The 15,875-nt window shown below is 38.1% G+C and overlaps 2 protein-coding genes across 3 annotated transcripts in view; one reads left to right on the top strand and one right to left on the bottom strand.

Annotated features, from left to right (window-relative positions):
- zgc:101566 (Transmembrane protein 263-B-like) overlaps window positions 1-5,496 on the top strand; it is a 29,704-nt gene extending 24,208 nt beyond the window's left edge. Inside the window, exon 3 of the mRNA XM_057330204.1 lies at window positions 3,723-5,496. Within this exon, the coding sequence (XP_057186187.1) occupies window positions 3,723-4,003 (281 nt within the window). The 3' untranslated portion in view covers window positions 4,004-5,496. The remainder of the gene's footprint in view (window positions 1-3,722) is intronic.
- A 4,464-nt stretch (window positions 5,497-9,960) lies between these two features.
- On the bottom strand, window positions 9,961-13,701 carry chst1 (carbohydrate (keratan sulfate Gal-6) sulfotransferase 1). 2 transcript variants are annotated; one of them, XM_057330202.1, is made up of 2 exons: window positions 12,982-13,701; window positions 9,961-11,866 (listed from the first exon to the last, which is right to left on the bottom strand). In XM_057330202.1, the coding sequence occupies exons 1-2, from the start codon at window positions 13,080-13,082 to the stop codon at window positions 10,951-10,953; spliced, it is 1,017 nt and encodes a 338-aa protein (XP_057186185.1). In that variant the 5' UTR covers window positions 13,083-13,701; the 3' UTR covers window positions 9,961-10,950. The 2 variants fall into 2 exon arrangements, with proteins under 2 accessions (XP_057186185.1, XP_057186184.1); XM_057330201.1 differs by having other exon boundaries at window positions 9,966-12,272.
- Between the last annotated feature and the right edge of the window lie 2,174 nt (window positions 13,702-15,875).

Below are 15,875 nucleotides of genomic sequence, written 5' to 3'. Positions count from 1 at the left end.
CCGTCTTTGAATGTTTATTTAACTGTCAAAGTGAGTACAGTAACCTTTGTACCGGCCTTGTAGAGTGGGTTTTTAGCCACTAATGCAAGCCCTCCACAGAGCCCAGCTGCCCTCCGAAAGACTAACACGCCTTAGAATATCTTAACCTTTTCATCTAAGCCTTCAAATGTCACTGTTCTCTTTCCTGCATTTGAAGACAAATTGACATTTTCTCTTTGCTATAGAATTGGATTGATCTAGAAGGTTCCTGTCAAAAAGAATAAATTGGTCATTTCTACAATAAAATGAAGTGGGGATCGGTGTATTGTACTTTTTGTGGCATGCTGGGATGGATGATATTTCCTTTAACTGGGCAAAGGATTTGGTGTGGTATTGGTAGAAAATTATGTATCTACAACTAAGAAATACATGGGACATGACATAAATAAAATGAAATAAAATAGCTCACCCCAAAATGGAAAATTCATTCATCGTTTACTCACCCTCATGTCATCTCAAGCCTTTCGTGACTTTCTTCTGCAGAACACAAAAGAAGATATTTTGAAGAATGTTGGTAACCAAACAACACTGGACACATTGACTTCCATTTATGAACCCAAAACATTTCTCAAAATATCTTTTGTGTTCAGGTTTTGAACCACATGAAGGTTAAGAAATGTTGATTTTTTATTTTTGGGTGAACTACCCCTTTAAACTGTCACCTGATGCTGTCAAATACCAAATACAATTTCAACTCGCCCCCAAACTGCATTTACAATGGAAATCTATAGAACATGTATGGCCTCAAAACTCATTAGCAGTTGACATGAGACTAGTGTGAATGATTTCAAAAATATCAAACATAATACATTTTTCAACATTTAATGACTCCGTAAACCTAATAACGTTCGCTCGATTGGCGCAGAGATACAGAAAGTGATGTAATGTGGCCATCTGCAAAGTAGGTTACTGTGTATGTATATGGAGCAAATGCTTCCCACAGGTATTGCGAAAGAATCGTCCCAGTCCAGGATGCTGATTGTTCAAAACGCCATCAGGTGTGCCTTCCATATCCTATTTATGTTGCCAGAATACATTTCATAAACATTGTTATCACACAGTGTTGTTGATAACAGTAATTCAATATTTGCTTCCCAATTCTATGGACCAGAGGTAATCTATAATAAAGGGTTATAATAAAAACCATCTGATAAACAAGCCATGTTTGTGTCCTCTTAATTTAGGTGAACTTGGAGTCACAAAATGGCAGTGTAACAGACACGGTTTGGTTTTGTGCGCCTGTTATTCACAGTGTTTTACAGTTCGTGTAAAGAATTTATGAAATACAGTTTAAAACACTAATACAACAGTTGCATTCGGTTTTTGCAACAGTTAATGTAAGAATACATTTCTGAATGATTTGCACATAAATTTGTTCGACTTTTGCGTATCACGAATGCGCACACAAATAGCTAAATATACGCAAAACGTAAATTTGCCACAATGTAAGAAGAGATTTCCAATTCGCTTGTCGTATGAATGGAACAATTTACGTTAGAATGAGTTTCAGAACGATTAACATAGAAATTGCTTGTCGTGTAAATGCTACAGTACGCATAATGATTATTATTACCATTCACGCAGAAATATTCTCATCGTGGCTCATGAAGAACAGCCAAAATAAGAACTGTGAATTTGGTGTTGTTATAATTAACAAAAGCCATGTACGTAAATTGTGTATTCCTTCTTTCATTGTCCTAGTTTAAAGTGTTGCCACAATGCCACAAGAATGTAAATTAAAAAAATAATCACATTTGTTTCTTTTTTTTTAAATATGCTTCACTGATTTCACTCAGTCAAGCTTAATGCGCAAATGGAATATTTCTGAAAGTACTGCAGCGCCTTGAGGTTTCATAGCGTGGAAAGTGTAATTACCTTTCCCCAGGCCCAGACGCCGCACGCTCGTTCTTAATTGCACGAGCGGATGGGAAACTGTATCTGTGGAGGTGTAAGTTTCCCACCAACGCCGTCCGTTAACCATCATTAACGTTGACCACCTCCAATGCTATGAATCCTCTCATTTAGGGTGATAAATACATACCTCTCCACACTAAAAATAGGCCTGGAATCAATATTTTAACCAATCTCTACACTTCATTACCTCAGTTATTCTTGCTTAATATTGAGTCTCTCATACCACACCGGGTCCCTGAGCCAGATGGTCGCATTTCTAAAGTAAGGTTGACTTTGTTTACCTCAGCGTGTGCCCGTTGTCGTCTATGTGCGTTGCACGTCCTCGCGCGTGTCAACTACACGTGGGTTGACCTTGAGTGTTTTGCGAGCACGCTGAAATTTTCCCGCCGCCATCCCGCGGGACTCATTTGAAGATGAGCTGCTTGTCATTCACCGGCTTCTCTGTGGAGCATCGATTCATTGGGGAGCTCATCATGCAACCCAGGCACGCGGTCCTTGACAGTATTGATTGAATGTAAAAGATATCATTTCTGTTCGTAGTCCGCAGAGTATTGCGGGGTGTGTAAATGCTAGTTGTCCAGAGGAAGTCTTTTTTTCTTGTATTCTGCAAGATGAACCGCAGTAGAGGAAGATGATGCCACGTGTGTGTGCCCGTGTCGGAGGACATATCATCTAGTCTATTACTCAACATGTCACGTTTGTAGATGTGTGCTGATTTTAGATTGCTCCCCTGAAGCTTTCAGGTTCACTTAACAACGGGGAGATAGAAAAGCCATCCTTACATAAATACTGTATTTATTTTTCAGTGAGTGTCTTGAAACGCTTGATTTCTAAATCATGGCTTTTAGGAACGAGTTGCGTGAATGAGAAATTGCAGAGGTAATAATTATATTTGCCTTGGATTGATGTGTAAAAGTGTTTTTGTGATCTTGGCATTTTCTACAAAAAAAATGTAAATACGTTTTTGCTGACAATTTACGGAGTGCTGAAGTGTTCTGTGTGGATTTTATTGCATTAAAACGCGATCTATGTGACTCCTTTGGTGTTGCAAGGATGACTTGACCTCTACAGTCTCTATGAGAGATCTTTGATATTTTTATCCCTAAATAAGTTCAATTATAACAAAATAATTTTTATAACTAAAAAGGTAACAATGTGATTTTTAGCGATAAAAATGATTTGCTATTAACCTTATTTAGGGATAAAAATAAGTTCAATAATAATAAAAAATTGCGCTAAAATGTAACCGGGATATTGTTCCAGTAGTTCATTTTTATTTATTTATTTTTTTTAATTTAATTTATTATTCATTTAATTTATTTATTTAGGGGTAAACATTACTTAAAATGTAACTATGATATTTAACGTTCCCATAGTTACATTTTTAGGGAAAAAATATTTACTATTATTCAACTTATTTAGGGCTAAAAAATAACTTCAATAATAATAATAAACAATTCTAGCGCTAAAAAGTGTAACTATGGGATTTTTCGTTCCCATGGTTACATTTTTGCGATAAAAATTATTTACTGTTATTGAGCTTATTTATTTACCAAGTGAAAATCACAAATCCAGTTGTTAATGAAAGTGATGGTAAATATATTTGAAAAACTGTCAACAACATTTCTGTTACACGAACAAAGCTTTATATCAATGGCGAGTTTCTTTAAAAACTAATTGCCATTTTCCACAAATGACAGCAGTGCTATAAAAGTTTTGTAACACTGTAAAAAACTGTTTACACTCCTGATGAGTCTAATCTTTTTCAGACTTGGAAAAGGATCACCCTAAAAAGGAAGCAGGCGTCGTCTGGAGAGTTACGGGCGGACTGTTTAACCTCACCAAGGGAGCGGTGGGCGCCACACTCGGGGGAGTGGCCTGGGTGGGCAGCAAGAGCTTTGAGCTTACCAAGACGGCCGTGACGAGCGTTCCCGCAGCTGGAGTGGGATTGGTTAAAGGCGGTGTCTCCGTGGTAACGGGAGGGGTCGGGGCAGTGGGCTCTGCAGTGGCTGGTAAAGTTACACCAAAGAAAAAAGACAAGTCGGATTAGATTGTCTGCTCTCTCCCACCCTCCATCTGATTCAGTGTGGTGATGGATGTCTGAGTGGTTTGTTCTCACGTTCTAGGGGTTTGGAAAGCAAGTGGCTGATTCATTTAGCCCTTTGGGAAAAGTACTGTTTTACATATATCTTTGAACAATCATTCCTTAGTTAGTGTATTGCAGAATATCAGTACCAACACAATTCGACCAACATTAGAAAGTTGCTGATATGTGGGATCTTTTGTTTGTTTTTAATTTAATTGTTTGTCTGAATTATCGGTACAGAGAAAAGTTTATGTTTAAGGTTGAAGAGGGCTATCAAGCATATTCTTTAAAACCTTCATGAAACTTAAATTGTTTTTTGGTTTAGGATTTAATGTTACCAATCAGTACTTGGGTACATTTCAAACACTCACAAACACAATTGCTTATTTCTGTATTCAAGGCAAGCACATGTCACATTTCCTAGAATTGTGAGCAAGTATTATTATTATTTAATTGAATATATATGTAACACTAGATAACCCACTTCATTTAATAATGTGGGATTTGGACTATGTACTTTTCTAATGTTCTTTTGTTCGACATTGGCCATGTCAAACAAGCTTTATATACTGTAGGCAACCGTGCAGCTTCTACAGATTTCATTTGGCTATATTATAAAGCACACATTTTCATTTAGATCATGATCAGTTCTCAATGGCAGCGATTCGAGCTGTTTGCTTGCTATAGTTCTTTACCTTGAAAAAAATGCATCATTAATGATGAGTCTCCTGTGCGAATGGTCAATTTTCTATGACAAGACATAGAAATTGAATCTGTTTCCAGGAAACAAGCGCCTGGAAAATAAATTACTACAGCCTGAAAAGGATGCTTCAGACAGGGAAACAAACGTGGCATTTTCCTCAGTCCATCTAAAAAGCTTTTTTAAAAAGACAGCATTCCCATTTTGTGAAGCATCACTTATAGCTCATTTGAGATGTTGTTTTATTGGCCGTACATGTGCCTGAATGTCTTGGGAGTTGTAAAAGCTTACCGTGGAGTGTTTCAGAACAGAACGAAATAACCACAGATGTATTTCCCGCTTTACATTTACTGCCGTTTACATAATAGAACTATCACAGTTGGAAATCGTGCAACTTGAGTATTTGGTCCTGTGTTTCTGTCTGTTTTCATAGCGTTTGTCTCCTTTTTATTTATGCAAATATCTCATATGGCGTATTATTATAGTGTTGCAATGCATGCATGAAGCTCGAGCTTTCACTGTACAACATGCTGCGTAACTGAAAACATGCTGTTAATTGTGACTGTACTTTTCATTTTTATATTTCTTTTTTTTTCCTGTCCTGTTTTTGCTTTCGTACTTTCTTGTAGGTACCCTCGTCTTGAAGATGCTGTTATAAACTGGACTTTTAAGACCAAGTAGATTTTGTCTATAATAGAACTATTTTTGCTAAATTGATGATGTATTCCACAAATAAAGCATTCTGTATTTTAGACCAGTTTGGGCGTTTGATTTTTCTTAGTGAGGCATACTTTTGTTCGGTTGGAGCAAAGACAAGAATAGATTTGAATATCACACAATGATCTGGCACTGGTACAGGTGGAGATATTTCAAAACCATTGATCCATTATTCATTTTTAACTTCAATCATTTATATAACATTAAACACACTTGAAAGCATTAGCAGACTGGATCTGGATTACATAAGCAGTTTATAAAAAGTAAGTGGCCACATAATTTAGGTCACATAGTAAAATGATCATTTTATTGTTGTTTCACTCTTGCAAGAGAAACATTTGAACAGAATTTATTTCTATACAAGTGATACATTTCACATTATAAAATAGGTTGTAAGTAGAGATGCAATACTAAATTTCTCTACCAAAACCAATTTTTCAGAGTGATATCTGACGATATTGAAGATTAAAATATATTTTTTAATAATAATATGATGACTATTAATAAAGATTGAACATCAAACTGGTGATGTTTCTTAACATTGTCTATATACACAGCACAAATTCACTATTGGCTGAAAAGTTCCTTTCAACGGCCGATGCCGATATATAGGTGCATCTCTAGCTGTAAGATAAGAGATGTTTCCTACCTATTCTTTCACAACAGCTTACTATAGCTTGGATTTGGACTCTTGGGTCCATTTTTATGCCATTTGGAGTTCTGTGTACAGCTGAAATTTTCCGGTATGGGCAGGTGGTCATAAACCGTGGTCTTTTCATGGCATACTGAATCAGCAGAAAAATTTATAGAGTCACTCGGGTGTTTTATCTGCAAAAACAATTGCACAGCTCGACAACATCACCGTTGCGCAATGTTAACCCGAGACATTAGTGATTTTAGTGTCAAGCACAGTAAACGCACCATAAAAGAGCAGGTTATTTTGTGGCTTTTTAATCTTATACTTTATAACACAAGGTCAAATACAATTGGTTAGACACTGTTGAGAAACTTCCGACAGAGTACACTAGATGTGTATGTTAACTCATGATTGCTTCAAAACGCACAGGGATGCATGATGTATTATTGGCTATATCGGTATCGGCCTGATTTTATTAAAGCAGATGGCCGATTAGACTTGTGGATGTTGAGAACACTTTTCTGGGTTGTACTTGAAGAATATCTATAATTACATATACATTATTTACGTTAAAGAATCTTTATAGTGTAAAGTAGGCTTGGTACATGATTTTCGGAAAAAATGATAACTAAATGTTATCTTGTTTTCTGTAGACAATGTTTTAAAATAAAAGCAGTTGTCCACTTTTTGCCTTTTGTTTCAGGCTTAGAAAAATGAATGCTAATATTAAGATGTGTAAATCCACCAATATATCGGTTATCGGCTTCCAGTGTTAAAGAATGATCAGTTATCGCCATTTGCCAAAATGTACATATCGGTGCATCCCTATTCAAAATCTAAATAAATTTAGTCATTTCCATTCTCACAGGTGATTCTTATGACTGTGAAATTGTCACTATTTATTTATAGTGATATTTGAAAAAATATAAAAAGTGTTTTTATATAACTTGTTATTGTAACAGTATGGACTCTTTGATGGTTCCGTATTGCTTGGTTCTGTTAGCCCTGTCTTGTTTGACCTAGTTACTACTGTTCTGTGTTTGCTCCTGTCTTTCGTGTAAATTATTAAACCATATTGGATTATACTTCTTAGTAGTGCGCTTGGTTTATTTACTCACATCCCGTAACAGTCATATGAAAATATTTTACTTTCTGCAAAAAATAGAAATTCATTGCCAAATATTTAGTATTATTTTAAGCATAAACTCGCTTATTTTTGTTAATTTCTTTCTGAAAATCAGGCTTAATATTTTATGTCATTTTGCTTCTCAAGTAAATGTAACTTGATATATGAAATTGATATTTTGCCTAGAAAACAATACAAGTATATCAAGATTTTTTTTGTAAATTCATTGATTCACCCACCAACCTTTTACTTATTGTCGTTTCCCCATAGATATTTCAAAATTGATCATGTTAGTCACAATGACCCTCTGGTGACACACAGTTACAGAACGTAGCGACTGTGATTAAATGCACAATGTTGCAAATATAGTTTGTATCCTGGCGTCTCTTAATCACAATAAGTGGTTTAAATGGTTTTCTTAATCACAATAAGTGGTTTAAATGAACAACATCTCTTTTGAGAAGAGCTCAAGCGTGTCGAGATAGGCAGTGAGGTGCATGATAAATCACTATCCTCGGAAGAGCGCTGGAAGTTCAGGAAAGCAAAACTTGACATTTGCTGCCCATAATGTGCATGTTCTCAGAACACCTAACCTTACAAAACCTCATCAACTCCATAACCTCAAGACATTTGGACATCTCCAAGGTCATTTTCGCCATCATATTCCGTCTCTTAACGCTGTACATATAAAAATAAGCAACCTCAATTTACACAGCAGTCTAGGATGTGACTGGCCCTGGTGTCACAGCAAATTTGATTGGGTAATTTACACAGAGTATCTGCATTTAAGTAGCATTAACACCCTTGTTTTAAAACTTCAGTTTCTTGCCAGAACATTTTTGATTTATCCCAGGCACAGACAAATTATTTGTACCTTTTTTGGCAAAAGATAACGCGAGATGGCTCAAAGACCCAATTACTTACTAGTGCAGGGTTAATGGAAGAAAAAGTTAAAGATCTCCAAACACATGCCATCAGTGTGGATAAAAGTCTGTTATGTAAAGACCTCAGGTCATAACTTGCCCATTTTCAGAGCCTCAAGCAAATGTCTGCTATTCTTGTTGCTGAAGCTTATGTGAAGTTCTGTGATATTTTTAATTTCCAAGCCCTAAAACTCTTGACTTATTTTAGTGTTGAATTGTGTTTTGTAAACATAAAAAGGTTGCCTGTTTGTGACATCTGAACGTTGTTTCTTACCTTAAAACCAAAAGTAAACGGCTTTTCCTCGCGGAAGGTCTGCATTCAGTAAAAATAGGCAAATCAAATATTTCAAATTCACAATTCATGTCCAGTTTTTTTCTCATGTGGCAAATAGCCGTGCAATAAGCGGGATAATGTACAAGCAACCGGCTGCCTGTACATTATCCCTTACATGCTGTCTTTATTTGCTGTCATGCTGTCATTACCATGTGTGCATGCCACAAATACCGATTCGCCCTTACAAAAATAATGCTTCAAGTTTTTTTATAAAGTATACTTAAATAAAGTACAAGTATTCTAGTATCAAAGTACTAATAGTATACTTGTAAGTGTAAGTACTTGTAATAATACTACCTGGGACTACATTGGCCCACTTTTTAATTCATAAAAATATACTTTTAAGTGTAAAAGCAGACAGTAATCTTAAAGTACACAACTAGTTTACATCTACAGTTTTCATTTGTACTGCAACTATACTACAAGTGAACTTGTTGGTATACTGATAGTAATATTAGATAGCATTTTTAAGTTACGAAAGTACACTTCTATGTAGGCCTATGTAAGTTTACCGTTTATCTATTATTTTTGCATTATGTTCTTAAGTTTTATACCTTTATATTTTTTACCTACTGTATATACTGTATAATTGAAATACCTTTAACCGTAAATTCTTGAACTTGAACATGTACGTTTTTAAGCCAGTGGGTAAAAACTACTTAAATGTAGTTTTAAGTAGATTTCTGAAAAGAACATAAAAAAGTTGACTGAAGGTAACTTTCTTATATTAAGTTTATAGGAAGTACAGTATGCTAATGCACTTTTATAAACTTTTTGTGGGACATATTTGCACAAATGATAAAAGCACTTTAGTTGGTAAGAACGTTTCTTGCTCGTGCTTTTTTTGTGAACATTTAGGCTGGCGCTGCTGCCATTTCACAGTTTATGAGTTTAATGCCCATCCCAACTTCCTAAAATAGCTCCGCTTGAGGAAATAAAGCCCAGTACTTCAAACCATAAAAGCAGAGTCACAATACAAGTTTATGGGAACACTGTAAAGTACGTTTTTGTCATAACTAACAGCTCCCTCGCTGTATAAATCTGAGACTATCTGGTCCATTTCAGCCCAATAACCAAAAGTAGACATAATTACCTATTGTTCAGACCACAAGAGGGTGTCATTTCTCCTGGATGTCCTGAAAGGTCACAAGAAGGCTATATGAAAGCACCTTGTACAGTATGATGTTGAGACAGACAGTGTGGAATGCTAAATGCGGTGAAATAAATATCTAGAATCTTGAATAAAATCCCGAATGCATCAATGACAGTAAACCATACTGTTTATACTCCTATATAAAGTAGTTCAAAGTGATTAATGTCAATCTGAACTAAAGACAGATCCCCCAACTGAATCATATGATGGATGAAAAAAATGTTGGTCTGTGGTTCACTGACCTAAATGTAAATACAGATTATCTAGATTATGCTAAATCCATGGATTAACTCAAACCGAGGCCATTTGAGGCCAACTAAACATAAACATCTTCAAAACTGTCCTTGAAAGTTGAAAATGAGGTTTAATGCCAAAACTGTAGGAACGTGGGCAAGATTCGGCCAATTGTTCATGGAAATAAGTGCATCGTGTTTTGCCATTGATCCCGTTTCTGCTTCTCTACATTTATTATGAATTCAAAAATAGCAATAATCTCTTTCACATACATAGACACTAAATACAAATCCGAATGTACTGATTGCATGAAAGACAAAGTTAAGTGATATGACGATGAGGACAGTACAGAATGAATCATTTCATGCATCCGTCTAAATTAACCCATTTTTCCACTCTTAAAAACAGAGACACGCTGCATTGTGTTTCTCTGCGGCTGTATTATGACATTTAGCAAGATAAAAACAAAGAGCTCATATCATGATGACCGATCATTACAATTTACATATAAATCATACCCACCCAAAGCAAGCAGATATAAGTGCATGAGTTTACTGTAAATCACCCTTTAACCCAGATACAGCACCAATGCATAACATTGCATTTAAAACAGCATTTTAAATGCAAACCGTACACAAAGCATAAATCCCACTGCAGACTGTGGCAGACGAAAATTTACACAACCTGAGAAATAATCTGACTGTGACATTCACGGTTTTATTGCACGGCTGTTATTTTACAACACAGCATTTCAGTTCGCTCGGTTCGTGGAGTTCGGGTCCGACAAAATATTCACATTCAGTGTTGTCAAAGCAATGACTGGCATACAGAACTTTCTGGTCAATATTGTGGTGCTCTGTTTTAGTATATAAATAATGAACACGACTCAATGCTGTCGCTGCCATCGAGGTGAAGTCGGATCTCTTTACAGCTAAGTGTTTTGGTTCTTGTGCTGTTCGGAAACTCATAGGGTGACTTTGAGGGAAGTCTCCCCAAGTAATAAAAAGTTCATAGTGCAAATGTCAGTCACATTAAGGCAAGGATATTAACGTAGAAAAATAGTTGTGCGTGCACATGATTACCTTTGTTACAAAAAAGGTATGAAGGTTTTGTCTTCGATGAGCGAGACTGACATGTTTTTCAGCTCCTCGGGGGAGCTGACAGCTTTGTAGCCGAGCTCGTCTAAAATGTGCTGACAAACAGTTTGCGTGTAATCAACTATGTCATGAGACAATTTCAACCTCCAGCTCTCCGCGTTGGCCGCCGAATCCCTCAGCGTGCCGTACTTATGCTTTGCTGACGCGTCATTATTGCCTCTCGTGTTGTTGTGTATCCAAGCCACCACGTTCTTTTCCATGGACAGGCCGAGGAACTCGTAAACCTCCTTAATTTTTTGGAGCGGGTTCCTGGCCACGTCCTCGTATCTCAGCAGCATGTACCTTCCCCGGAGCCACGGTGGTCTGCTTAACCCTGTGGACACCGAGTTGAGAAAGTCGTCGCAGACCGTTGTGAACGGGGTCAAATCCAGGTTGTACGGTTTGCGGCCCGTGGCTCTCCAGATGCGCCACAGGCGGTACGTGTCCCGAAAGGTTTCGATCCTGGATGATAATATCCCACGTGGGTCTCTTACCAGCTGAATAACTTTGAGGTTGAGCCGGGGGTCCTCGATCAGCGCCTTAAGGTCGCTGACCTCCGGTATACGTACCGTTTTAATGGCCACGTGCCGTCTTTCGCGGCACGACTCGGCAGCTAGGGTCAAATTGAGGGAGGCGCACTTTCGCACACAATCCCCCTCTTCTATATTTCCTTCGCTCGGGCTGAAGGCATCGCAGACCGGCGCGGAGCAAAGCGCTTTGCTGGCTCCCCTTCGGAAGATTTTGTCCGTGGTGTGGTTCGCCGGCTGCGGCTTGATGTAGCTCTCCAAAAAATACAAGTCGCAGTTGTACAAGCTTCGTAGAAGGTCGCGGCTGGCTCCCAGCATCACCCTACGCTCGACGGCGTATCTGCTGGGAGAAAGGTGAGGAATTAAAGTAGACTGAACGTGAAAGAGGGGTTCGAAAAGATAAAACACATCCGAGTGCTGGTTGAGCAGCTGTCCGACAAAAGACGAGCCGCTGCGTGTGGTCGCCAAGATAAGGATGTGAGTCTTCCTAGAGGAATTGTAATTCAAATACGGGTACTCGTCGCACATCCGATCGAAAGACTCCGCGTCCTGTCCCAAGCCGCAATTTAGTGGGTTGGGAACGGGGCACATGTGAAAAGTCTTGGCTGTAAAAGTCCTGATTGCTGTGTATTGGATTGCTATGGACACCAACGCAAGCAAAATAACAGCCTTCCAGGAACATTGCATGGCTGGGTAACTTCATTTAGACGATGCGGTCTGATTTGATCCTATGGACAAAGACACAGCTGGGGAAAAACAGATCTTAGAGTGAGTCTCGTGATGTCTAAGAAAGGCATTCACATTAATTACAGTGCCCTTTTGTATTTAAAAAAAAATGATACGGAACCTTTCATTTAAATGCAATCATAACGCAAGTTTACTTTAAATTTAGGTGAAAATTGTATATTTCAACTTTACGGACTGTTTTTCAAATCTTAATCTAGAAGTCAAAAACAAGCTTCATCGTAATATAGCGTTTACGACATGCAATCTTTATGCAATGAACTAGCTACGTGAAATGCAGCCGAAGTCTTGCAACTAAAGTGCTTCCTACAGCCTTTTATACAAGCGGGGGTATTTTGTTATTCCCGTGGGGAAAACAGCAAAGGGTTCGTGCAAACCGGTATCTAACATAGAGGCGGACTTGAAATCGGTCCTTTTCGGAAACTGGCACCGGTTCAGGCACCTGTAGAGAGCGGTATCAATCGCAATCTCTCTTAATGCCACATGCATGCTTATGATAGATCTGAACGGCAGCCGTCGACGACGGCGCGTCGACTTCTGATTTACCGCAGTGCAACAACTCAGTATTCAGTCGGAAATCTAAAAATCCCACATCCCAACTGAAAACATCAAACGGCGACCAACTTGGCATCGTTAATTCGCGCGAGAATCTCAGACATCGATATAGGGTAAAAACACAGTGAAATAAATAGTTAACATATATATACTTGCCTCATATTAAGCTGTATAAGGAACAAGCCGTAAAATAAACAAAAAGATAAAACGTCATATGCCGCGATGGCTTCGCGTGCTCGTCCCGTTACGTCCGTCATAGACGCGTTAACGCTTTTTGTTTACGTGAAACATCTCGAACATTTCCTCTTTGCCTTAAAAAACGCCGATGAAAAGGACGTATATCCTCAAACAGCCCCATTCATGCTCGGGGTAAAACATTGAAAGTCAGGCTCCGTGGGTAGACAACGGATGAATAAGGTATTGATGCGCATCCTCAGATATCTCTCTGTGACTAACCGCGAAACGCCGGACGGATATTTCACTCGTTCGTCGTGAGGAGAAGACTGAAGAGAGGTGTGCCGGTCGGTAAAACGTATAGCCTGACGAAACCCAACCCGAATATTCATCCCTTCCCTCAAAATCACAGTTGACAAAGGCTGAGGAGGAGGGAAAAAACAGCACGAGGGGGAGGCAGGTTAGGTTCAGTGCATACACACATCGTGCCTCGATGATGAAGCTTTGAACACTGAGATAGTTCTGGTCGAGGTGAACTCATTTTCAGCAAAAATGAGCGTTTTTGTCGAGAGCTGAATGTAAGGAATGTAATTCAGGGAATATACGCGAGGGTAAAGTTGTGGATTTCAGTACTGAAAGGCAAAGGATTAGTTATGTAATGGTACAGTATGTTCAGAAAAATAACCTTGTGGACGAAATTAACACTTTTATTAGAGCACCCGTACAGTAGCCTAGTTTAACTGTGGTATTTGAGGTAAAAACAAGGTAACCATAAATTTACTACGCTCTCTGCAATGACGGTTTAACCATGAAATTTCTAAACTATGGTCATACAAATGGTCATCAATCTGCCAAAAAAAACTTGCTATACAGTATTTTTACAATAATAAAACTATGGTTAACTTTTGTAAGGGTTTTGAAACTTTTTACATCAGAGTGTCGTATAAAGTACTTACTGTACATGTGTTGTTATAAGTGTTAGGGCTGTCTTGTGTTTGAATGAACAGGTTATTGTTACATAACATTTTTACCATGGTTTTATTATAGTAAAAGTATAACTATGGTTCCTGTACTAGTGAGAAAATACTGGGGTCACTGTAGTAAAACTATGGTTAATTGTCACATAGGAAGTACATCAGTCAACTGATTCTTTCATTTACAAACACTCAATTTAGCCGTTTTTTTAACCTGTCTGATTTTTCACACAAGATACTTTGTTATGGTTTCCTTTGCATACAATTAAAGTTAATGGGGCTGGGCGTTGTCACACTCAAACAATAAATGATAAAAGCGCCACACAATTTATATTTCAAACGTATATTTCAAGTCATCTGAGGTGATGTAATCTGCTTAAGCAACAAAACAAAATTTAGGTTCTAAAATCCAGCAGGACACAAATATTTGACTTTAAATATGCCTAATCTAGATCTGTTGTGGCAGGTTTGACAATCTGTCGGCAGACATGCAAGAACCAATATATTTTAATGTCATTCATGTAAGACCCTGTGCTTCGTATTTAAATGCACATGAATGTAAAATGAGATTTGAGAGCCAGGGGGAGGGGGACAATTTTCACCAAATGATCACACTTCCTCTGATCTGCCTCTTACATTTATGGTTATGGCTAGAAGAGAAGTGCATCTACAGCTGAAAACCATATTTTATATCCTGTTTTCATATTATATCCATTCAAACATTTTCGTTTTCTCTAAGATCTTCAATCACGCATGTGAAGCACATGCAGAAACTTATTCTGGTGAATCACCCTCCATCTGTCCCTCGTAAAATCTGCAGCTCATTTGGCCCGTCGCGTCTAAACCGAAAAGCCCTCATCCCACCAAATATTTTCGCTCTTCGACTGTTAGGCTCTCTATCCTTTCACCTAAAGCCAGAAAACTGGCATTTGAAATGGGGTTTACCCCCAGTTCAGTGTTTCGCAATCTTAACAGCGGCCAAATGTGAGATTATGGTTGGCTTTTGCAAAATCAGTTTTGTCTTTGTGCGCTCAACGCAATTCAATCAGCATGTGTGCTCAAGCATTTGAAAATGTCGGCAAAATGTGCGGTGCAGAGGTGAAGATGGGTCTGCGCACACCTTGATCCACCCTGGTGAGAACTGGTAATAAGCTTTCAAACGCAAATGATCCTCAACGTCCTGTCCAGTGAACACTGTGCTGCATCGGCGGCTTGGCCGTTATTTTCTACAGCTCTCTATATATGGACCTATTATGACAACCGTGTCCGGAGAAATGAGAAAACCCAAAGCATGAAACGGGATTTCAATATGCGATTGTGTGCATGAGGCAGTTGAAGCTAAAGCATAATAGACTTACGGGAAAAGGTGTGATATACAATGACCTGTTTCAATGAAAAGAAGGTGTAGGGGATATTACAGTAAAAGACAGTAAAAGAAGTCAGGAATGCAATTAATAGAAGAAAATTTACTGAAGAAAAATAGTTTGTAGTTTTGCCAGCAGAAGTCAGCTTCAACACTCTCAACGAGTTCCACAGGCCGACCTGCCTTACATCCAAAAATGCAGTAGTATTTAAGCTAGCAGAGTCAACTAACTATGTCATTACTTGGGTAAATCAAGCTCACATGATTGGTTATCAATTGATAAACAAGAACACAAAGCTGTCAAACACTTTTGGAGTCATGAGACAGGACATATACAGTAGTCCTATAGATTATCAAAGATGACAGGCATGTACTATATTATAATATAATATAATCAGTGTTGGGTGTAACTAGTTACTAAGTAATTGGTTACTGTAATTTAAAGAAGCAATGTGGAGATTTTAGCGGCATCTAATGGTGAGGTTGCGAATTGCAACCAACTGCTCACTCCACCCCTCCCTTTCGAAGCACTATGGCGG

The sequence above is a fragment of the Triplophysa rosa genome, linkage group LG3 (assembly GCF_024868665.1).
Source record: "Triplophysa rosa linkage group LG3, Trosa_1v2, whole genome shotgun sequence".
NCBI classification, from domain to species: domain Eukaryota; kingdom Metazoa; phylum Chordata; class Actinopteri; order Cypriniformes; family Nemacheilidae; genus Triplophysa; species Triplophysa rosa.
Note: the sequence above shows the minus strand (reverse complement) of the source record. Positions and strands in the feature narration are given on the sequence as shown.